The 23,246-nt window shown below is 45.6% G+C and overlaps 2 protein-coding genes across 8 annotated transcripts in view; one reads left to right on the top strand and one right to left on the bottom strand.

Moving 5' to 3' along the window:
* Nucleotides 1-22,994, bottom strand: part of ANTXR2 (ANTXR cell adhesion molecule 2) — an 82,253-nt gene extending 59,259 nt beyond the window's left edge. For 3 of the 7 annotated variants that reach the window (XM_027698456.1, XM_027698455.1, XM_027698454.1), the window contains exons 1-7: nt 22,889-22,993; nt 22,247-22,318; nt 19,837-19,908; nt 14,121-14,202; nt 13,033-13,140; nt 12,867-12,935; nt 11,989-12,069 (exon numbers count right to left, since the gene is read on the bottom strand). In XM_027698456.1, the coding sequence (XP_027554257.1) occupies nt 11,989-12,069; nt 12,867-12,935; nt 13,033-13,140; nt 14,121-14,202; nt 19,837-19,908; nt 22,247-22,318; nt 22,889-22,908 (504 nt within the window). In that variant the 5' untranslated portion in view covers nt 22,909-22,993. Of the gene's footprint in view, nt 1-11,988; nt 12,070-12,866; nt 12,936-13,032; nt 13,141-14,120; nt 14,203-19,836; nt 19,909-22,246; nt 22,319-22,547; nt 22,567-22,888 lie in introns of those variants that run through there. The other 4 variants (XM_027698452.1, XM_027698451.1, XM_027698458.1 and 1 more) reach the window with 3 other exon arrangements.
* Nucleotides 1-23,246, top strand: part of LOC113974898 — a 423,368-nt gene that overhangs the window by 348,549 nt on the left and 51,573 nt on the right. The window lies entirely within an intron of this gene.

Below are 23,246 nucleotides of genomic sequence, written 5' to 3'. Positions count from 1 at the left end.
AACTGGGAGGGGCAGACATAACAAACCCAACTGAAATGAAACATGGCCTAGATGAAATGATAAAAAATCATGAGCAAAAGCAATTTTCACTATAGGGTTCAGGATACACTGATTTCCTGCATGGAATCCGTTTTTACGTATGTAGATGTGCCGCTCTTGACTAAAGCAGGAAAACACTGAACACTATTCTTAGAAATAACTGCTTTGACAATAATTTTTCATCATTTTTATTACTGCTGTTCTCTGCTTAGCTTAAGCATGCTGTACTATTCAGAGACCCTCAGCCTCTTTGCACAGGGGGTGGTCTAAAACTGCCATTTTGCCCCAAACAGAGCTTAAATTAGGAGGAAAAAAAAACTGTGGAACTACTAAAATTTGGGTTTCTAAGTTTAGCAGGTTCTTTTCCACCCTTCAAAAAGCTTCTTGATAGCCCACACTTCAAAGAAACAGAAGGATAATGGTATAGAAATCTGCCCTGTCCCCATAAACCCCTCCCTTCAACAATCAGGTCAGCTTAAAAAGCAGAAATCAAACCTTGTAAAGGATTAATTGGAATCAGGTGGAACCAATCAGAAGCATATAGAGAGCTCTTTGTTGAACCCTTTATGGTCTAGATTCTCTTCAATATCCCCTCTAAACAACACTGAAACACTGTTCAGAACTACATTTTGCAGCAGTCACATAAAAATCAGAACACTCTTTGCAGGGTCCAACCCACAAGCTGTACCGAGCACCAGCCATGTGCATGGTTTGGCTCACAGGGACTCTGCTGCCACAATAGAAAACTGAAAATATTTTCCAAGGCAGTAATCACTGCTTGTGCATGGAGAAAAAGTGTGTGGAAAAAAAGCACATATTTGCACATCCTAAAAGAAGGTACAGAAACTTGAGGTCTTGCTTTATTCTTGCTCACTCTTTTGTATCTGTTTCATCTTTCTTCCCTTTCCATGCAAGCTCTTCCTTCCCAGACAGCACAGGGCACTCCAATACACAGTTCATTTCTCTTGGGGACAACTGATGTGAAGGCATCTTACCCATTTTTCCTGTGATACATGTGCATTATTTAATATGCCTTCCTCCCCCTGTCCTTTATAATTTAAAACTAACTTTAAACTGTCCGGCTGTGGAAACCTGGGCTGCAAAGTCAGCAAGGTCAAAATGAACTCCACAGAAATCCATACAACGCTTCCCCTTTCCCAGTTCATTATAATCCAAGACACCACAAGAAAAGTTGAAATAATCACTATATAAGGCCATCCTTGGGTAGGATAAGCACTCTGCTGACATAAATTCAAATAAGACTATGAATTGCCTTAGTTTAACAGCATGCAACGAGAGATTCAGAGAATTTATGTCATCCACTTGATTCCCAGAGCTTCACACCAAATATAGGACTCTGCTCCCAGGCTCACAAAGGCTTTTCTACCATTCCCCCCCTTTCCCACTCAGTGCTGGCTGGCACAGAGAGAACCAATTCCCCACAAACCCAAGTGCAAAATAGAGCAGAAACCTGTCAGTCCTGCAGCTTCAGAAATGGAGACCTGTAGAGAAACTACAAGGTGTTCTTCCCCTTCTGCAGCAGAACTGTGCAGTGCAGGACTGGTTCAGCTGGAACCAGAGCCTAATCAAAGTAAAGAGACCACAGCTGTGAGCTTCTTAGGAACTGTGTGGCTGCTGGAACAAGAGAAGGCAGTGGAGTTCTGCTCTTGAAGGCAGTCAGCCTCTTGGACTTAAGAGACATGAAATCCAGGCCCCAAACATCCTCTTGCTCAACACCACCACAACAGACCGCTGAGGAAATTATTCCATAGCTCCTCCGTGTACAGGACTTGTTACATTGCTGCCACCGAACTTGTTACATTGCAGCGGCCACCAAACATCTAAGATTTGAAAAATGTGCTGGTGCTTTCTTGGACCAGTTCTTAGAGCAGCCACCCCAGGAACACAGCTCATGCTCCCTGCTAACTCTGCCACCCGGCACTGCTTCACAGGGCTGGCTCGAGGCAGAGCAGCCTCCCAGCAAAATCCCTTCCTATGGCTACTTAGTGAACGGACACCGTACAGTCTCTACAGCAGCCCTCAGTAAAGCAAGTTAATCACTTCAGAACACTTCTGAGAGCAGAAGTTACCAGAGTAGAGGCAGCCCAGATACTGGGGGGGCTTAGAAGCAAACTCACTGGCACACGCTGCCCAGCTCCCTCTGTGAGCACTGTGGCTATTCAACCAGGAGCTGCTGGGCTCCAAACCAGCGAAATGGGGGCATTTTCTCTACAAGTCCCACTGTCTGTCACTTGTCTCCTTCTCAGGCTATTTCAGTGGCTTACAGGCAAGCATATGTAAATCCTCTCAAAACAGTTGTAGGAAGTTCTTATATCAAGTACATTCATTCACTTATCAAAAGCTTTATCAGCTTTTCTGTTTGGCACCACTTTTCATTAGTGCATTTTTTTCCTGACCAACCTGATTGTGGATGAGTACTTAAAATCCATTTCCACCCTCGTGGATTTCTATGCACTTCCCACTAGAAGGTTCCCAAAGGCTCACACAAAGTTCTCAGTCCACCTTCTGATGCAGTGGGTTCCCATTTTTGTCATTCATTACTAACACATTTCCTCCCAGTAGAGCGTTTCACGGAAACACCATCCATTTCTGACCCACAAGTGTCCAAACCGACCACAGGCTCCAGTTTTGTCAGCTCTAAGCTGCAGAAACACCCCACCCACCCAAATCATGCCAGTAGCACAGAAAGGGCAGATGTCCCTGCAACATGCTGCAGAAAGGCGGCCAAGTAACAGGCTGACATCAGGCTCCCCAGGGCTTGTGGCCTTTGCAAACTCCACCTCTGTTTATCAATCTTGCCTTGTCAGAGATCTTGCCCCTGCTTTATGCCAACATTTCTTCACATGGCAAATGTGCCTTCTGGACCTTCCAGGACCTCTTTAACCTGGCTCTGCTCTGAGTCGCTTTTCACCCTTGCTGCTGCCTCTTACAAGTTCTTGGCACTTTAACAGCGAAGCAGCAACTTTCTGAGTATTTAGCCTGCCACACCCTGGGAACATACTGTGGAACAGAGCTGTACCAGGCCGCACAGTGTTACACACAGGCTAAAACAACAACTTTCAGCACTCTAAGGGAGGTCATGTTCCAAGAAATTGGGAGAACAATGCACTAGTAACGAGCCGTGAGCAGCCCAACTGTGACAATTAACAAAATACGTCAAGTGTCAATTTATCGCACAGAACCACTCGGTTTTGCTTAGCCCCATATGCAGTTCGAAAGTTTTTGGTAGCAGGCAGCACCATAAATTGTAACTTGCACAGCATCTGCTCCTGCCCAGCACTGTACACTACACTGGGTTCAGGCTTTGGGGCAGGTCATCAGTACAGCTGCATTCTTTACTGAACCACCATAATGATTTTAAGTCTAGAAAATGTTCTACAGCTGTGTAAGGTGTTTAGTTCCTGGGACAGAGGTAGGATAACCAGAAACTGCTGGAGGGGGACAGCTTCTGACACATTTTGGTCAGGCTTAGCACGCTAATGATTCTGAATAGCTAAGAACTTCCACAGTCACCAGTGGCTTTTACTCCCTACAGTTTCATCCAAACATGCACACCTCTGTTTACATTAGTGCTCCCTGGAAGCTGATCCCAAATCAGGCTGCTGTGATTTCCAGGGGGAGGCAGCATGGTTCCCTGACAGAAGTGTATGTCCTGCAATGAAACAAATGCATCCGACTTGCTATTTGCAGAACCAAGTTTTCAAGAAGAAAAAATGTTCACCTTTAAAAAATAATCTTATTTGCTCTACTTGCATATGGCAAGGCTCCAGCAAAACCTGCTGACAGCACAACACAGTCAACCAGAGTGCGTGTGCAAAGATGATATTCCAGCAATTGTATCTCCTGCTTGGTGCACGGAGCCTATGACTCGAGTGCTGCTCTTGGACGTGCTGCCAGCCAAAGTGTGTGGGCACAAGTCAGAGATGGCAGCACAGCCCTGAGAGACCCTTACATGGCAGCCTCGCAGCCAACTCCAGGCAGCAGCTTTCCTGTGGAGATTACAACCTCCCTTTCTTTCCTCTCTCCTTTCCAAATGTGGGGTCCTTAATTTTCCCTGGGGATGCTACAAACAGAACAGTTAGTGAGGAAAACCATAACCCCAAGGAAAGCATAGCTAGAAACTGTGGTAAATTGACAACCTGAGTAAAACTGGAGGACCTGTGTTGAGTGTGTGACATGCCACAAGGATGTGCTTTCTGAATGTGCTGTGCCAAACTCCTCTTTTAGGTAACCACAAAACAGGCCTCACCAAGAGCTGCACCTCTTATCAGGATATATATCTCAAGATAGAGTGGTAAACATGACCAAGAACTTGTCACTGCTAAACATGGATATGCAGTGCGATAAATGTACTGCAAGCAGGGGGCAGGAAGTGTGTTTAATTAAGTGTGTTTAAAGAAGTGTGTTAAACATAAGAGTGTTTAAATCTACCTGGAGTATTCTATGTCTCAGCTGGATCTGTGCACATAGGCAAAGCCTCCCTGACTGCCAGCTGTGACACTCCAGTGCTGTGGGCTCTTTTCTGATGAGAGATTGGCTGCACCTTTGGCTGGTCAGGAATGTCAGTGGGCATGGGGGCAGCCACTTAAGTGGCAGGCAGGAACAGGGCTCCTTCGTGCACAGGCAGAGTAGTGTGTGCAGGTGGAGTCTAGGAACCCTGGTCAGTGCTGCAGGAGGCTGTCCCAGCCTGTGGAACACTGCTGTCCAGTGAGGCCTGTCCCTGGTGAGTTAATGCCTTTTTGAGGCTCATGCCAGCTCCACATGGAGCTCCTCAGAGGGATGGGTGATGAAGGCAGCATTGTGCTGGTGCTGAGTTAGCCATGTCCAGCCAAGCTCACCCAGGGGCTCAGTTTAGTTCCTAAAGCTAATCTGCTTTGTTCCTTCTGATTGGCTGAATCAGGACTGGGCTCACCCCATGTTTCCATGTGGGCTTGTTTTTCTATGAGTCACTGGGAAGTACTACTGGCAGCTTGCTTCCTTTTCTTCCCCTCTAACTTGAAATGTTTTTTTCCACTATTGCTGAGGCATTAAAAAGGAAAGGAAAGAAAAGCAGAAGGTGTTTAATTGGTGTGATGGACTTCCTTGCTGGTTTTGTTGTAGAGAATGAAATGCTAACTGTCCATAGAACAGGATTTTTCATGCTGAATTCAGTGACCCTCATGGCACGTAAAGTGAACATGTGTGAAAACAGGGTGTCCAAGAATTAAAGGTGTATGTAGGCTGGCATGGTTACAGGTTTCTTTCATTCATGAGCTGTTGGGTTTTTTTACCTGATTAGGACTTGTGCCCCCTAATACTGTAGCAGAGTTAGGTTTTAAAGATAAAGATACTAGAGGAAATGAATACAAGTAGAGCCCTTGATGTCAGTGATTACACTCAAGTAATCTTAATCATGAACAGGATCTCTGAGTCACAGCCCACCTTAGGCTCTGGACAGGCCAGCTCCTCCATACAGCAACTAATGCTTGAACTCCCTGAAATTAATTGCTTGTTTCCAAAGTGAAGCCTTCCATTCTTTCTAGTGTTGGTTCCACACCACGCGTCTCTGCTGTGTTAAAGCAAACCCTATATTTACTTCTGCAGTGCTGATCTGTGCAGAAAGCCACGAGGCAGCAGGACCACCTCACACTAGACCAAAGACAATCGATTCAGGGTAACATGGAAAGAAACATGTGCTTTTCTTGGAAACACCATTTTGGTGCTTCTCTCCAATGAAGAGCAGGAACTGCAGTGGTTAATATCTAACAGGCCCTACCTCCCTCTGTTGCCAAACATCTGTGCTAACTGCACTTCGCTGCCAAGCCTGGCCTGCTCCCTGACGCTGCTCGGCAGCGCCGTGGACAAAGAGCAAGGGGAAGGGGAAGGCTGCTACCCTGTCCCCTATCTAAGAGACAAAAATCCCGGAGACATATGGTCTTGCATAAAATCACCACCCGAGAGAAGCCTGGCGTAGTGTTAGGTTAGTGAGAATATTCTAATTACACCAAGGCTGAGTAGTACCTCATTGGCAGTCGCTGAGGAAAGCAAATGGAGATGACAAAACTGTGGGTCATGAGATGCGGATTTTAACAGCACTGGAACCTTTACCCCCAAATTACTAAAAACAACCCTAAACCCATTACTTACCAAGTAATGTAACTAAGGATCAAGAAAAACTGTTACTTTCCATAACAGGAAAAAAGTTGTTCGGCCTATTTATTTTTTTCCCATTAGTTAGAAAAATCTGGCTCCAAGAAACTTACCACTATAGAAACACTGGATTTCATTTGGACCTGTGACTGCTTCCTTTGGAGCAAGTTGTGCAGCATCCCTTACATAACGGAGCTGCCAGGCGTGCAGGGATGGCTGACAAGTCCCATCCCAATCACAGGGCACAGGCACGCTCACACTAACCGGAGCTGTGTCAGTGCCGGTGCTGGCTTATCAAGCTCACTGTGCTCCAGGAGAACATTATATGGTTTGTAATATGTCAGAGAATGTCAAATTAAGGGCTGCACAGCAGTGAAGGGTAGAGCAGAAAGCATTCTATTCCAGGCCATTGATTCCTTTTAACAACTACATGCAGTAATTCCCAAAACTATCTCCTCGGTCTCAATCACATGGAAAACATAGCGCAGTGTTAGTTCTGAACCTTGCACCCAGTGCAGCTTGAAGATTAGACCGTCCAAGGGGATTAAAGAAGATGACTGATTTAATCAGAATAATTCTTTTAATGATAACTTGCTGCATTTCTCCTCCCCCCTCCTTAAATGTCTAATAGTTTGCTTCCTGGATTCCCAGTGCCTAAACTGAGCATATTTTCTTCCTACAGGAAATGATCCAATTAAGTTGATGTATAATTGATAATGAACCGTTTAAGCTGATTTTGGCCTTGAAAAATCTTAACCGTGTGCAGTCAGCTGGCTGACCCCTCATTCACAGCAGAGGGACAGCAGTTAAGGAAACGGGGAGCAGCCTCAGCACACTGTGACCAAGGCAGTGTACGAGGCAGCTCAGCTCAAGGCATCTGGGCAGGCTGGGCAGAAGTAGGGACTACTTGAAAATCATGTAGTCCCTGATTACTGCTCAGTACCAAGTCATGACCTGGCCCCTGAGACACGAGTGGTTCAGAGAGCAGAGCTTGGTAAGCTCCCACGTCAGGGACACAGAACCAGCACTCTCCACTGTCCAAAGCTGGAGCACCACCTGTGGCAGTGGGTAAGTTTCCTGCTCTCCATAAACATGAACTCTGCTACCTTACAGCAGGTACCCATGGGAGATGCTGCTGGACTCATGTGGACTCAATAATTCCCCATCCCCCAGTGCCAAAGCCAGGTCAGACAGAGGAAGTGCTGCTGACAGCACAGCTAGAGCAAAAGGCATCAGATTCACGGAGAGAGGATGGAGCACATCTTTGGGAAGGCAGCACGGTAAGTTTTACAAACCTAAAGGCAAAAATTGTTCCTCACACAAAACAGCTCTTTGCCTACCTCAACAGAACTGACACCCCCTCACTAGACTTTGGTTTTGTCCTGTCTCGGGCGCTACCTCACTGTCCAACACAGGTTGTGGGCTTCCCTCCCTGCTGACTTTGTGTTAGTAAGGCAAACAGGGACAGGTCTGCTTGTCACCAAGACCTGTCAGCAGCCTGTGGGGCCCCTCTCTGTGCTGAGCACCGGGGCATAGTGACAGTGAGTGTCACCATGCTCCAGATGAGAAGTGACTCCATCAGGTACCGGCTGAGTGTGCCGCTGCCATGTACGGTTTGTGCAGCGGCTCCCTTCGGGCCCCACTGAGCTGGCTGTCACCAATCCATGTAACTTCAAGGTAGGAATGCATTGCCATGCACAGTGAGTGACACAGGAACCATCCAGCTGACATGGAAACCCCCAGGATATTCAGTAGATACCCTTCACTGGTGTCCAAATGGATCTGAATGCCACAGGGATTTTGCTGACTGCTCTTTGCAAGAGAAGCAGACTTTACCCACTGCGCTTTACTGGAGAGAATTTATACTTTTATAGCAGAGAATTTGTATTTGTATAGCACTCCCTACTTACGCCCCTTTAGCCAGAGTCTGTCCCTGTATAGGTGGTGAATGTAGTTTTTTAAAAGACCCTGGGTGCATTTAATCCTTTGTTCAACCTCACTGTTTCCAGATGCACTCCTTTGATGGGTCTAAGTAACTCCAGCCTGGGAGTTCACATCCTGCAAATCCTGAGGTCTTCTCTCCCCAGGTCCCCCCTTCAACAAGAGGTGGATCCTTAAGTATCCAAATTTGCAACTCTTCCTGGACAAACTGACAGCTTTATGCTAAGGGCTAGGGTTTTTTCCCCAAAGGGCTCAGCCAACTTGGATACAATTTAGCTTCCATTTACAGTGTTCTGGGTGGTCCAACCTCTCAGTTTACATGACTTGATCAATTTTGGTTTTGTCCACTACGTTTAAGGTTGGGTTTCCCACTTAAAATGAACAAAAAAACCTGAGCACCTCCAAAATGAACAAGCAGAAAGAGCTTAGCAATTCTATTTATTATCCTTCCCAGGTAGAGCTCTTAAGAAATTTATAATCCTTCCTGGGTAGATTCCTTAAGAAATTGTACCAATGAGAGACAAAGGAACTTTAGGCTGACCCTGTTTTGAACTGATTACTTCCTCTAAAGTTCTGCATGTATTAGTTCTTGTAGTCTTATCTGGTAAGTTTTTGTGGGCTTTCCTAAGTACAAAATACATTTTAACTTCCTGTATTAAGTGCTGTCAAGTCACTTTAGTATAAAAATGTGTTTAAGTCTACTTAGAGCTGTCACACACTCTAATAAGGTTACTAAAGTGAGTTCCTTTAATGTAACTTTTAAAGGCACAAGCCTTGTCCAATTCTGCCTGCAGAGACAACCAGACAACTTTCACTCATAAATCAGCAGGACTTGTGTTTAATTAAGGGTTTCATTTTCTTATCTAGTACTGAACTGCCGCATGGTGACAGGAACTGTGCCCTCCCCAAGCCTTGCAGTTCACACTGCCCTGGCTCGCTCACGAGGCCACGCTCCGTGTAATTACCAGCCAAACCCCATCAGTAACTGTTCCTGAGAGTGCAGTGACTCGCCTTCAGCATTTTGCTTTTAAGCTGTAGAGTTTTGCTTAGATTTATTCACCCTGACAATGCTGCTTAGTTACGACTTCGTAAAGTTAGGTATTAGCAGTGCTGGCAGAGTGGGAAACTTCACAAAGCAGCCCCCTCTTCAGAGGTTTGCACAGGGCTTTGGAATTGGTAGTTGATGTTATTCAGCAAAAACACATGGTGTGATGGTGCTTAAACCCTTCCCACTTCTCTGGAGTTTTATCTGAACTTAAGGTCAAAAACTCAGTGTGAGCTCTCCAGCATCTAAGCCTGGGTTACTGTAAATGCTCATCTCGACTGTCTTCCATGTTAATCCCTGGGCACAATTAAACATATTTCGTGTATCTGTCCAGAGAAAATAAACTGGAATAGGTGCTTAGATTGCAAGCAATTGCAAGAGCAGGTACTAACAGACACTCTATGATAAAGCTCATCACTTTACCAACAAATGCAGTTTAACTGCTCAGCTCTCCTGGAATAGGGTACAAGATATGACAAGATAGCAGCCAAAAAAAACTCACACCTGGAGAGATCAATGTAGAAGAGACTCCTGCATCATTCCTACTCAACAGTTCTGGGCTGTAGTTTTGCTCAGGGGTTTTAATTGCTGTGCCACTGCCATTTATGAAAACTGTGATTTTTTTCTAAACAAAAATTGTTTAGCAATGTTCACGGAGGGTTTCACAACTGCACCTTTGACTCTGCACTTCGAGTGATACTCCTGCTCATTTGTGACCTGAGTATCTCATTTTCATCTGGTTTAAAATCAGTTCTCCCTTTTAGAAGTGTCTCTTTGAGTCTGTATTCTCTAGCTAACTTGCAAACTGAAATGAATTTATAATAGTAACTAAAAAGGAAAACTGTGAATATTTCATGTTCCATTTTATCTGCTTATCAATGTTATAATGTTATGAGAATGATTTGTCAAAATTATTCAAAACCCCTGCAAAGAAAACTGAGTTATAACTACAGCATACAAAAAAATCATGTTAATTTAGCCACCACACATGCATTAAAAAAAACACCACAAAACTCACACACAAAAAATCCAAACAAAACAAAACAAAAACCATAGCTGTGGATACTTCGATCCATGCTCTGTGGTAAAAGCCAAGTGGCGACATGTTTGTTGCAGCTGCAGGCTGTAAATAAACCCTGGACCAACTCATGAATTTAGTCTGCAGGAGCAGACCTTGCATTTAAGCTGTAGAACTTTTCCTGTCAGTGCTGTTACCTTAAAACAAAGTGCTGCCATTTAGTGTAACTAGTCCTGCTCCACAGCTGTGATATGCACACATGTGGGATTTTTACACTCGGGTTTTTCACAAGTGCCAGAAGAAGCTGGGTTGAGGCTTGTGCAAGCACCACCTGCCAGATCTTATCAGAAAAGCTTCCCTCACTGCCCACAAGTGAAGGTGCTTGAAAGCCCCTGGGAGGTATAAAAGATGCAGGCTAGCACTGCTACTGCCCAAAAACACCTTGGCTGAGAATGGGCATCCTACAGCTTGTGCTAATCTTTATGTGCTTGAATTCCAGACTCCTCAAGGGACTGTACTCCTGCTGCTTCCTCGAAGGACAAGAGGAGTGGAGAGACCTGACTCCTCAGAAGGTTCCAATCTGCAGGTCAGTGACCCTCATTGGAGGGGAAACACTGAACACCAATGTCTTTACTCCTCGATCTGGTTCTGCCTTGACATACACATTTTGAAAAGCAGTATCCTTGGAAACATAACATAATCAGCTGGGGCTAAACATTCAGCTCTCATAAATAAGCCTAGCACTAGTGGCTCCGAGGTTGCATCATTTGCACCAGCAACATAGCTGAGTCCTCTAAGTCTTTCAAATGGCATAGAATGAGATTTTTAACAGTAAAGCTTTTAAGCAGTACCATGTGGGGTGCACTGTCTTTTCAGGAGAATAAATGTCAATGCATCAAAAGGTTGATTATCTCTCTTTAGAATGTGCAAGAAAGATTCTGAAATTACGTTTATCTTAAGCAATAGAAGGAAAAGAAGTTGTTGCATTATGACATGCACAAAAACCACTGCTCAAGGGAAGTGATAAATTTGTGACTGTGTAATATCCTGTACATGAGTCGTATCCTTTTGTTGTTTAAAAAAAAAAAAAAGGAAAGGGAAATAGATGATAGTGGGATCTCTCTCAGAAAAAGAATTCCATTTTTGATTTTGACTTTACTTTTGCCAGTAAGCCTGTTTGCACTGTGCTGCCTACACGCAGCAGCAGCACTGTTAACCTTGCATGAAATAAGCAGCCTTTAGTTTAAAAAATGCTTCTCTTGCTTTGATCCCTTCTTGCAAACCACAGTAATCAGCTGAATGGCCTCATCTCACTGATGGGAGCTGGTCATGCCATGCTCAAAAATGGAACTGAGTCCTTATCACTTACTGGGATAACGAGTGGTTAAAGTCATTTATTTAGAATGCTTTTCTGTGTGTGAAGATTTGGACAATTCCTAAATTGCACGTATTCCCCAGGATTTTAACAAGTTGTTCTCAAGTCTCCCACAGAAACAGTCTCCATTTTTTCCAGACTAAACCCACAGCAGCCATTCCTCAGAGTATCCCTCCAACTTCCTGCACGAATTCCCCTCTCCTTGTGAGGAGTCCTCAAACTCTCCACAAGGTCTGAGCATGAATCACTGCAGGAGGGGCAGGCAGGCAATGGTAATTTACAGAGTTGCATCTCTTAAGCATGAGGGAACTTCACCTTTTGCAGTTACTGACTTAGGAATCAGTTCTGCCTAGAAAAGTAAGCAGGACCAGAGAATGCTGTAATCTTGAGGAAATGTAAAACCTATTGCCTGGTACTCACAGAATTGATTATCCCCTTAAGTGCTTGGAATCCTCCAGTGACAGGGAAGACTTGCTCTTTCACATCAGCAATTCTTTCCAGCTTTGGAGAGAAAACACATGCAAACACATGAATCATCGGGCAAACTAAATTCATCATGCTGATTTTCACCCTTAAATTTAAATGGATGTCTAAAAGCAACCCTCATCAGCTCTGCAAAGAGAAGGAAACTTGAGAGCTCTCTCACAGCTAACTATGAGTTTTCTAAACAGGAGGACTTACTAGTGCTGACTGCAGCTAACAAAATGGTGGGTAGCCATGGTGGCAAACATCACGCTGAGGAAGCCTTTAAGGGCCTGTATCTTGGCAGTGATTTCATAACTGTCCAGAATTACCTTCCCTGTTTGTTCTGCCTTCCACTAAAAAGCCTTCCTCTGCACCTTCTGCAGGAAGAGCCTTTTGTGTGCGTCTCTATTTAAGTCACTTTGATGGAACAGACATAGCTACAGCATTCACTGAGACACAGCAACTCTGGAAGATCATGAAGAACATGGATCTGACATTCTTTTCATCCCAAGGCTGTTAAATGCTGCTTGAACCTTGTCTACAGCTCCTCTGTTCACACAACCAGCACCCTGACCCGACTGCCATCCCATAGAGAGGGGTTTGCCTGCACCCTGTCTGCTGCCAGCTCCCAGCTAGGAAGGGGATCTCCTCGGCAGTGAGTGCGACACCCACTCTTTCTTTTTATGTCTGCATACACATCTAAGTGTGTTTCCTGAGCCAGAGAAGACATTATACTGCCTAATGTAAGTAAAATTAATTTCCATTCTAAACATGAACTGTGTAAAACCCAGGTACTGCCTAGTACGCTAAAGTATTAACGTTCTTATTCTTACCTGTTCTTGTTCAAAATCCTGGACACCAACACAGTAAACTCTTGCTCCCAGGTGTCTGGATTTCCTTGCCTATCCCATAAAAGAACAGAGGAATAAGCATTTTTTTATTCAACAGGCAGCACCCAAACTTTGCAGAATATGATGTGCATTTCCAGCTCGTGCTCACCTCTTTCTCTGCATACAAGGGAATCTGACCATCCAGCTTGCCGTCTGTCAGTGCAATGATGATACTAGAGAACCTCGAGGCTCCTTGCTTCTCAATTTGCATATTGGCCTGAAAACAAAAAAAATCATTCAGCTTAAAACTGCACCTGAACTTCTAACCAGAATGCATCTTTTAAGCATCAAATACAGCAAGTGAAATAACACTCAGCCTCATCCTCAAAGCCATCTCTCTTGACAGTTCTCTGCCTCCCTTGAACTCACTACCAGCTGGGAAACCCTTCATTGGTCCTTTCCAGTTGCCAGTGAGGCCATCTCAAAAGCGCTGGGGTCACTAACCCGTCAGTCCTTGCCAACACCCATTTCTTCCAGGACAGATCTCTTCAGATCCACTGTTACGGTTTATTTTGCCACCTTCCAGATTTCAAATGCAGTCAGCAGGTTCCAAGATATAAAAAGAATGGCTTAAAACTAATTTTTTTTTTAAACAGCAACAAAATTCTCTTTGCCCAGCTTTTCAGCACACAGATCTCAGTTACAAACATGGTTCCACGGGCATAGAGGAAGAACCGATTTGTCTGTAACAGTGAAAGCTTAGATCCTCACCTTCAGGGCCTGGGCTTTCAGCAAAACTGCACAGTATACTTTAACTAAAAGAAATATAAGCAGTTGGGAACTCCGTAATTAAGACGGTCCAAAATTAAGAGCATTTGTCTTGCAAACGCTGCTCTGTGCAGTAAAGCCTCCCCAAGGAGAGCGCTCTAGAAGATGCCGCAAGCCCCACAGCCCTCCAGAGCTGCGTGACTATTTACCATGTCATTGGTATGCTGGGTTAGCTCTGAGATTCACGACACAGACCCGTGCTCTGCTGCGAAGGAGCAAGTCAGAGAAATTCCATATGGCAAATTTCTGTGATGGCTAATCTGCATGGGATTTGCACAGTGTCTGGGCAACCCTGGGACCACTTAGGCAACTAGAAAGATTTGAGCATAACAGACTGAGGCATACAATCAATCCATTTATGTTACAGGTTGTTAACCAAAGGGTGAGAACACAGCATGTGTTGATTGCAAGAAGATGAGGAAAACCTACCTGTTTTAGTCCTTCATGTATATATGTCTCACCTGCTGGTATCACCTCCTCCAAATCCTTAAGACCTTTCTTGATTTTCTCTCTGCAAACAAAAAAAGGTAAGAGACTTAGTGTGATCTGAAATGGGGAAAGGGGGTAGTTTATCGATTGAAAACAGTATTGATCCTAAAGGAGATCTGAAATGAAAAGCTGTAAATTAGAGCCTTTAGCTGAGATCCCACATGGAGGCAGACTGTATTTGTGACAGAAGTGTGGCACTGTGGGAACAGGTATTCAGACCTAACTAACTAACACAATATGCTTCAGTGAGTCAAAGAGCTAGAGCTGAGGAAAATGTTCAGGTGGAGCAGATATTGCAAAGAGGTGGCAAAGCCTTAGCATTACATAGCCCAGTGGAAATTCTGTTACATTAAATCTATTTTGCTCAGCTAAACCAACTTTGCTTCCAATCACACTGCAACTGAAGAACAAATCCTCTAAAAACAGCAGTTCTATTCTGACCAAAATCTTCCAGGTCAATATGCAGGAATTTAATTGGGTAGAACTCAATTGCAGCAATAAAAATTTTCACCCTAAAGAAATAAATATCAATAAGCAAATGCAGCATTTGCAAGACACCTTTTGTACCCAAGGAAAAGGAGTGAGATTGAGGAGAGTTTCTCATTTTCGGCTCTCACTACTTTTCTGTGTGACCTTTGATAAGACGTCACACTTACACAGGTCACAGCTCACTTAAATTTAACAGGAGAATATGGTTGCACTGTGATTTCTCACGGGCACTCTAGCAGATCCATCTGCGAGATGCTCACTGACTATGGGGATGAGAGTGGAGAAGCTGGCAGACAGCATGACAGGAATTATTTCCAGTGAAATAGGCACAAGTGGGGAAAAAAAAGGCAGAGAGACTTTCCTTGAAAAATGAAATCTGGAGGGTCTTGAGTCTTCTGTAAGCACAGTTCCAGTAAAGTCCACGGAAAGTGACGGTAGGAAAGGACAAGTGAAAACTAAGTTGGGACAAAATTTGGCTAGAATATATAGAACACTATGACAAAGCTAGGTGAGAAAGAGGAACCCAGCAGGGGTGAGGAGATGGAGGGGAAATACATCACAGGATGCATGAAAGCTTTCCTTAGGCCAGACCAAATGAGAAAGAATGCATATGCCACACTGCCTGAATGCCACCCACTCGTCATTTGTTCCACGGATGGGCTTCCTCTATGTTTAGCAGCTCTGTTCTAAAGTACAACCCATAAGCTCCCCAACACAGGATCGTAGAATCGGGGAGAGGAGGGGGTAAAAAAGAGAGAGATGTGGCATTGAATGTATGGAAGGGAACAAGTTATGTAAGATAATACAATCTGTTTGATCCAAATATTTTATATTCAGCATCTATAGAAACAACTTGCAAGTGATTATGTATGAACGCAGATTATAAACCACATAGTTGGAGCTTGCCAGAAATGAGTGGCAGCACATCACAGGCGTTAGTGCTCTGCTGCCAAGAAACAAGCAGCAACTCAAGTCCCAGTTTTCTGAAACAGATTTCATTTTGCAAAAATAGCTTTTGTACAATCAGTTCGGTTTTATTTATCTGCAACGTCTTGTGACCCGGTCACACAGAAATCTCTGGTGTTGCCAGGCCTCTGCCTACAAGGGGTTCCAGGAAAATCTTTGGCAGCATGAGCTTTTTTAGCTTCTTTTAATCAGTCACCATGTCATTCCTCAGGGCACAGGCACACTAGACAGACCCAGGCCAGATGTGAACAAGCTCCACGCATGCTCTGAGTCAGTCAGGTACCAGTGAGTCCTGGTCTGGATGTCAGCTGCCCAATGTGGGTGCAGAACTTGGGCCCAGCAGCCAGCAGGAGAGGTGGGCTCTATCACACTAAAACTCACCCCTGGCCAGTTTAGAAGGGTGGGCAGGGGAGCTCGTGTCTGCCTGCACCATTCTGATAACGGGACTCTCTGCAGTCAACCAGCCACAGCACTTGGGAACCCCATTCCTGCTGTTCAGTGCTCTCACAACTTCCCTTTCTCTAGTTTCTGTAATTACTTTTGGTAGCCACAGAAATCCCCAGAGAATGCCTGGTTGTGTAACTCATCTGTGCCGAGACAGCAGAGTCCTGCCCTTGGCTTGGGTGCCTGGACATAGAGCAGCACAGCTCAGGAACAGTAACAAAGGCTGAGGAGCCACTGGCTTCATGGTGCTAGTTACACACGGGAGGGAGGTGGAAAAGGCAAACAGAATCAGCAACTTGCAGCCTGCCTGTGTTTAGGCTGAGTAAGTGCAAATTAAATCTCTCTTCCCCATTGAGCGTACGCGCTGCAGCCCATCTCTGTGTTTTAGCACAGACACAACTACTTTTTAATAGCTATCCCATCTCCTGTTTCTCCAAGCTGTGTAACAGCCTCAAACAGCTCTTGCAGAAGCAGCCAGGCAAACACAGCTGTTAATATCCATGCAGTTTCCAGAAGGGGTGTTCTTAGCTCCTCTGGGTGAGGGACACTGTCCTGTATGTCTTTCCCATGTCGCATTCCACCTACTGGAGTGCTGGAATCTTGAGTTATCTCTGTGTGTTGAGTGTACAAGCACTGGCAGCAGAGGGTGGCTCTCACTGAGCAGGTATTTATGGTGCGGAATGAGGCCGTGTGCTGCGAGGCAACGGACTGATCTCTAACCAACGAAGACAAACAAAACAGGTACTTGGGGTTTGCTGCTAAGAAGGAAGTACAATAAACAGGAAAACACCAACTTGTTAGTGAAACCAAGAGGGAGGAAGTGTTCTTTGACTGAAAAGGGGCCACCTCTATCCCTGACAACGAGTTGTCATACTAGTGAAAGGAAACCCCACACATCAGCCTCCTCAGATGTGTTATTTGGAGGACATTCCTGCTTTCTATGCCTCTTAAATACTACAAAGGATTTGGTTCAATTGTAATAATTACTCTGCTTCAAACTTGAGGCCTCCTGCATGGGCTCCAGGTGGAAACCACATCAGTGGCCGACTGCTGTACTTCATACACCCCACAGAACACACTCTCTTGCAGAAGGCTTTATTTTGGCAAGCTACTTGGATCCAAGTGCAGGCGCAGCTCACGTGGCCGAGGCTCCAAGCACATCCATGTCCTACACGCCCCTGTGAAACTAGGAGCAGTCAGTGCACCACCAGGCTACGGACAAGCACAGGATGGCACGGTTGGTCACATACTAACTACTCAAGTGTTCTATCTTCCCACCTTCATTAACATAATCTTTTTATCTCCAGTAAGAGTTTCACCCAGGTAAAGGCAGCAGGGCTAGTCCTGGCCACTGGCACCAGTCAGCGCTGCAGAAGCAGGTTTACAGAAAACAGCACAGTTGGCCAAAAGAGAGCACAGGCAACGTTTTGCCAGCTGGATGGTATTCGTGAGTGTATCTGCTTTCCTAAACCACTCGCTTTCCAACACTGAGCCCCAAATGTGAGTACACCAATCTTTGTTTACCACTTAGTGCACAATTTCCAGCTGAACTTCACAGACATGTGTCCCAAATGGACTGTAACCACTGTGAGAAGGCTTTTCCATCTGAGTGTTATTATTCTATGTATTTGTTACAGCACTTTGTGTGCTGTGATTAACAGTGACTTCTGTTTCCAGAGTTAGTCACGGAGTATTGTTCAAAGTCACAAAATATTTGGGAACTCAGGGGCTTTGGCACTATGGTGTGGCTTTCTTTATATCCACAGCTTTATTGTGCAGTAAACCCAGCAAGAACTCTGTGCAAACAACCAGAAGCCTAAGGCTTTCAAAATAAAAAATACTGCCTTACTTTGATCTAACTGCTAGGAAGGAATTGTGGTTTTCTGACATTTGGGAATTAGCAAGTAAGTGAGGGCAAAACCATGCCTGCAAGTCCAGAGTGCACATAACAAACTGAGGCCATAATAGCCCATAATCACCCACACACACCCATCCCCAGAACTGCACTTAGCATCCTCATCTTCTGTTGGGAACAATGGGAGTCAGACAGTTTCAGTGATTCTCCTCTGTTGACCTCTTTAATATTTAAAAGGACAGCTGTTCCAACTCTATCTATCCATTCTTGCCTATGTACATATGGTCACAGTTACTAGTCTCCTTCCCATTCTCCTTATAATTCCTCCTGAACAGTAAGGGTGGCACTTTCTTTCCCCTGCCACACTCACAAAAGCATCAGCCAACTTTGCACTAAAGCCAAGTCCCCCAAGGGAATCCCGTAGAGCTCCAGAGGTTCTTTCTGTGCTTTAAACGAGGCTTATGAGAAAAACACAGCTCTATCCATGGCTCCAAGCATGCCACAGACAGGCAATGAAAAAGGCACTTGTGTTCCTGTGGCAGGGCTCCAGCATCCTGCCCAGCATTCCAAGTGGTCTGTGTGCTATCAGTGCTGGCTCTTGTGCTTGATAAGGAACAGGCCACTGACAGGCCTATTGTAATGGAGAGAAAAGACCTCATTGACTTCAGCAGGCCTCAGAACAGGCTCAAGTGTCCTCTTCTGACCCTTCTCAAGCCATCTGGAAGCGGCTGTTGTCAAGTCAGACCACTTTTCAAATGCTAAAATGGGAGGGGCTTAGAATTGGATTTTTAGGCATCTCGGATGTCAGCTACATTTCTGTAAGCATGACTCCTGTCTGTTGCCCATGACAGGTCTTTCAGGAAGTCTTGTGCTTGCCCTTATGCATTATTTAAAACAATCAAACAACGCCATAGCAGAAACTAAGCAATTATGGCAGACCACATTTTGCATTGACCTACTAAAGGAAGCAAAAAGGAAGGACTGTCTCACTTCCACCCAGCCACAGTTAATTGGAATTATTCCTAAACGCTTCATCCACATTTTCAAAATCCAGAAGGTGGTGCGCCGCAGTAGGTTCTGGACGAAAGGGAGAGGAGGTCATGTTGGTTTTGACAAGGCTGAGAGAACACTGAAGGACTCTCAACAGCAATGCCACTGTCTGCTGCTGAAAGCGCTCATTCCACAAGATCATTTCCCAATTTGTGTGATTCCAGTAATTATTTTTGCAACTTTCTCTTCTCTACCTGGTTTCCTCCTTCTGTCTCCCCCCACTCATCCTTGAGCTATCCTAGCTGCTAATCCTTACTTGCTTTAGAAATCAGAGCGAGCAGCCTTGAATTCCAATGCCTTTGAAACCATCAACTGGAAGAAGAGTTCAGGCACATATGTACATCATCACGGTGACAGGAAGACCTCACACCCTTTAAGTGGCACCAACTTCACTGTTTAAACCAGAATCTGAAGTCCGGTTTAGGAAGTACAAACCAGAATACCTACCTTATGTGAGATTAGAGAAAACATTTATTTACTTTATGCTTTTCCTAGAGATGAAAAAAATCCTGAAAACTTATCTATGGACATGGCTTTACAACAGTAAATGCAAGAATCATTCTCCTGCTGGGCCAAGGGAGATGCAGAATCACGCAGAGATGAAAACACTACTGGTGGTTGTTCTGCAAAGCAGTGGCAGATTTAACATCAAGGATTTGTTTCCCATCATTCCACTCCTTCCTTTTTCACAAGGCTATCCACTGATACGGTCACCAAATTAAATCAGCTCTGCACAGAGGCTTCACGACTAGCCACCACTTAGAGGTATCAGCTGTTGATCTGTTACTGCTCCTCTGGTTCAGTAAGAACCCTTGGGGGGATGGAGGGGGAATTTAAAAGCAGTGCACTGACCTGTCTCCAGTGAGCGGCATGATGACGTGTGCCTGGGTGGAAAACACGATAAACGATAATCTCATCTTGGGGCTTTAGAAAAGGGAAAGAGGGAAAAAAAATATATGTCAGAGAAACATACAGCTGCACAGCATTTCATTCACTTGTTCAGGCTTCATTCATGTCATCTTTACCCTCCAGCTTCCTAGAAACATACTTTTGAACTACAAACACAAAATGAGAGGAATTAAAAGATTTCTGCCCATCTTTTCCTTACCCAGATGCTTTGAGAACAAAGTAGCAGAATTGCTACTCTCTCTCACTTAACTAGAGTCCAGTGAATTCCCAAGATATGATCTCCCCCCACAGAGAAGGTAACGTATGTTCCTTGGGTATTGTTCTTGTCGCTGGTGTAACACAAAGCCAGGGACACAGACGCAGAATTCCCCCTGCTCTGGGTATTAACCACAGACACATTTCCCCTTTTTTTCCAGGCTGACACGCTATCAATTTCCAACTGTGCTCTTTGGTCATCAAATCACCCCAGTCACAGAACCAGTGCCTGATGACTGCCTCAGCCCCAAAAAAGCAGCATGTAAACTCTTCCAGAGCAAGTCTGGTTTTGTTTCGGTGACAGAGTTGTGAGACTGGCGATCAACTTCCCTAAAAGTATCCAGGGAAATGTCACAGGAAAATGCAATACTGTACGAATTGATTTTATCAAGGAATTCAATCTTTTTTTAAGAAGCTAACCTGTCTCTTTGAACAAGGTTACAGAGAATCATGCGATTAGCAGTGGAAAATGCTTAAGAACTGCCTGATGCTCTGAAAGCCCAAGACAGGAACTTTACTAAGGTAATTTGTAACATTTCTCCTGCTTGCTTTTAATTTTTATTCATTACAATTCCAATACATTCAGTAACTTTATAATTCACTGTATATATGTATCAGCATTAATTAATCAGGTTCATGTTCGTAAGGACCTAACACCTGTAAAGCTGAACAACCCTATGTTTTCAGTTCACTGACATCAATGATGCAACTTCAAATTATTTGACACCATGGGAACGTAAGTATTGTAAGTCTGCACAGAATTGCACAGACCTTGGATTTAGGATCCATCCTTGCAGTCTATCCATAATGGCTCTACATACAAAATTCTGAGATGCTCTAAATTAAATCAGAATCGAAACCAATCAATCTTTCTAGTTGCAAAATGCTTGCAATCCCAATCTCTGGTAGTTGCATCATTGCCTAGTGATTACCGTGAGACTTTGCTGTTTGAGATGTAACTCTGTGTGCAATAACCTCCAAGTTATGTTTTAGCCAACTTCTCTTTAGACAACCACAGAACAATCCTCTCCATGAGCCATCCCATCCCTGCTCTGCTCTGGGAGCACTTGTGACACTGGCATGAGGATGCAGCCAGACCTCCATGCAACTGTTGCAAGAGGGAGTGTCACTTGGCTGGAGAAGATGCTGAACTGAAAGACTTCCACTGAACCAGCACCACCCTTCTCAGGTAGGGCAAATGTTTTACCACTTAGCCCAAAGAAGTGCCGCTTCAGTATCTCCTCAGGCTCTATTTTTACACTTCTTTTTTTAACTCTAGAGCTCACAGAACAACTTTAGAAAGTTTCTGTTGTCCCCCTCGACAGAAGTTTTACAGAAGTTTAAAGAAGATTTGCTTTTTACAAGATAAAAATAAGCAGTGTTTAATTTTATAAGCCTAATTGTATCCCTTTATTAGCAAGCCAAGATCACAACTGCACACTGCACTGTTTTCCTTAACGAAACCTACCACAGTATCTCTGCCTGTGTATGGGAGGATTCCTTTGGTTTATTCTGAGTTTTGTCATGAGGGTTTTTTTAAAGCAAAATGCTGCATCCCAGCAATCCTCAGTCAGCCAGGTTTCACAGCAGCCGTTTCAAGGGGAGAAGAACTCGCCAGACAATGCTGCTGGCAGTAACAAAATTGGTTACAGGTATGTACAACAAATACATTGTTACATGGCATGGGCTCCCTCTGGGTTTGAGGTTTAACACTGTTCTCTTCCTTCTGATCTGCACCATATATTTACACATATAGAGACGTGCTGCTTTATAAAGATCTCCAAATGCAGCATATGAACAGTAGTCCATCAGAAATGAGGCACGTGGCTTGTGGAAAAAGAAGTTTAAAAAACTATCAAATCACATCTTAAGAGTAATTTTAGAGGTTAAATATTTAAAGATGCATATTACCACCTTTTTGCTGAGCTCCAAGCACAAAAATAAAGTTTCCAATATTTTCCAGCACTTTGGGTCTTAGAGGCCAAACTTTATGGTGTTTGTGAACACTCCCTAAGCTTGCAAAAGCACAGGAGGGGTGTTTAACACAGCCCAGAATCACCACAGCATCACCCCGGGTGTTACAGGCAGCACCACGCACCTCACAAATCTTTCTGTCAGCTGACGCACAAAATCAAATATCTCGTGCCAGTTCGTTGCCACGCTCCCAGACCTAAAAGGGAAAACCACAACACATAAGCGGCCTGATCTCGGGTGACATTTCAGGGAGAAGCTTACAATATTTGCTGTTCCAAACACTTGGAGTCACGGCCAGCCCGGCTCGGGACGGCAGGCGCCGGTAAGTTTGTCGCGATTTGTCGCGGTCTCCGTCGTGAGGCGGCCCCGGCCCTACAACCCCCCCCCCGCCCCTCCCTGAGGGCGATCGCGGCCGTCGAACTTACCCACAAAAGCCCGGCCGGCTACGGCGGATGCTACGGCTTTTGCTTCTCCAACACGTCCGGCCTCAAACGCCCCTCCGGGGAGAACGTACGACGCCACTGTCCGAATCCGCGACCCGCCGGCGTGCAGCGAGGTCCAGCGGGATTCGCGAACTTCCCATCGAGCTCCTCTCGGAGAGTCCCCTCAGCGCCCAACGGTCGCCCCGCGCGCGGCCCCTCAGCGCCCAACGGCCGCCCCGCGCGCGGCCCCTCAGACCCCCGAACAAAAGCGGCGCCGCCGCCGCCGGCCCCCGGTCCCCGATGGCGGCAATCCCTCCCTCCCGTCTCTCTCTCTCCTCCCTTACTTGTCCAACACGAAGTACATATCGAAGGCTCCGTGGCACGACGGCTCGCCCGCGGCCGGCACGGCGACGGCGGGCGGCGGCAGCAGCGGCAGCAGCAGCAGCAGCTGCAGGGGCACGGCCCCTGCCATGGAGCCTGCGGGCGACGGAGAGCGGAGGCGGGCGCTGCCGTCCTGCCGCTCGCCGGAGTGGCCGCCCCTCGCCGCCGCCGCCGCGGATCGCCCGGCCCGGCCCGGCCCGCCCTCCTCGCGCCGCCTGGGGCGGGGGACGGGCCGGGCGGGCTCGCACCGCCTCCGCTCGCCATGGCGACCCCGCGCGCGGGCCCGGGCCGTGCCCCCGCCCGGGAGGGGCACTTTGATTC

Source organism: Neopelma chrysocephalum, unplaced genomic scaffold (assembly GCF_003984885.1).
Source record: "Neopelma chrysocephalum unplaced genomic scaffold, ASM398488v2 Primary Assembly neopelma1_128, whole genome shotgun sequence".
Lineage (NCBI taxonomy): Eukaryota > Metazoa > Chordata > Aves > Passeriformes > Pipridae > Neopelma > Neopelma chrysocephalum.
The sequence above is the reverse complement of the archived record's forward strand: the minus strand, read 5'-3'. Positions and strand labels throughout refer to the sequence as shown.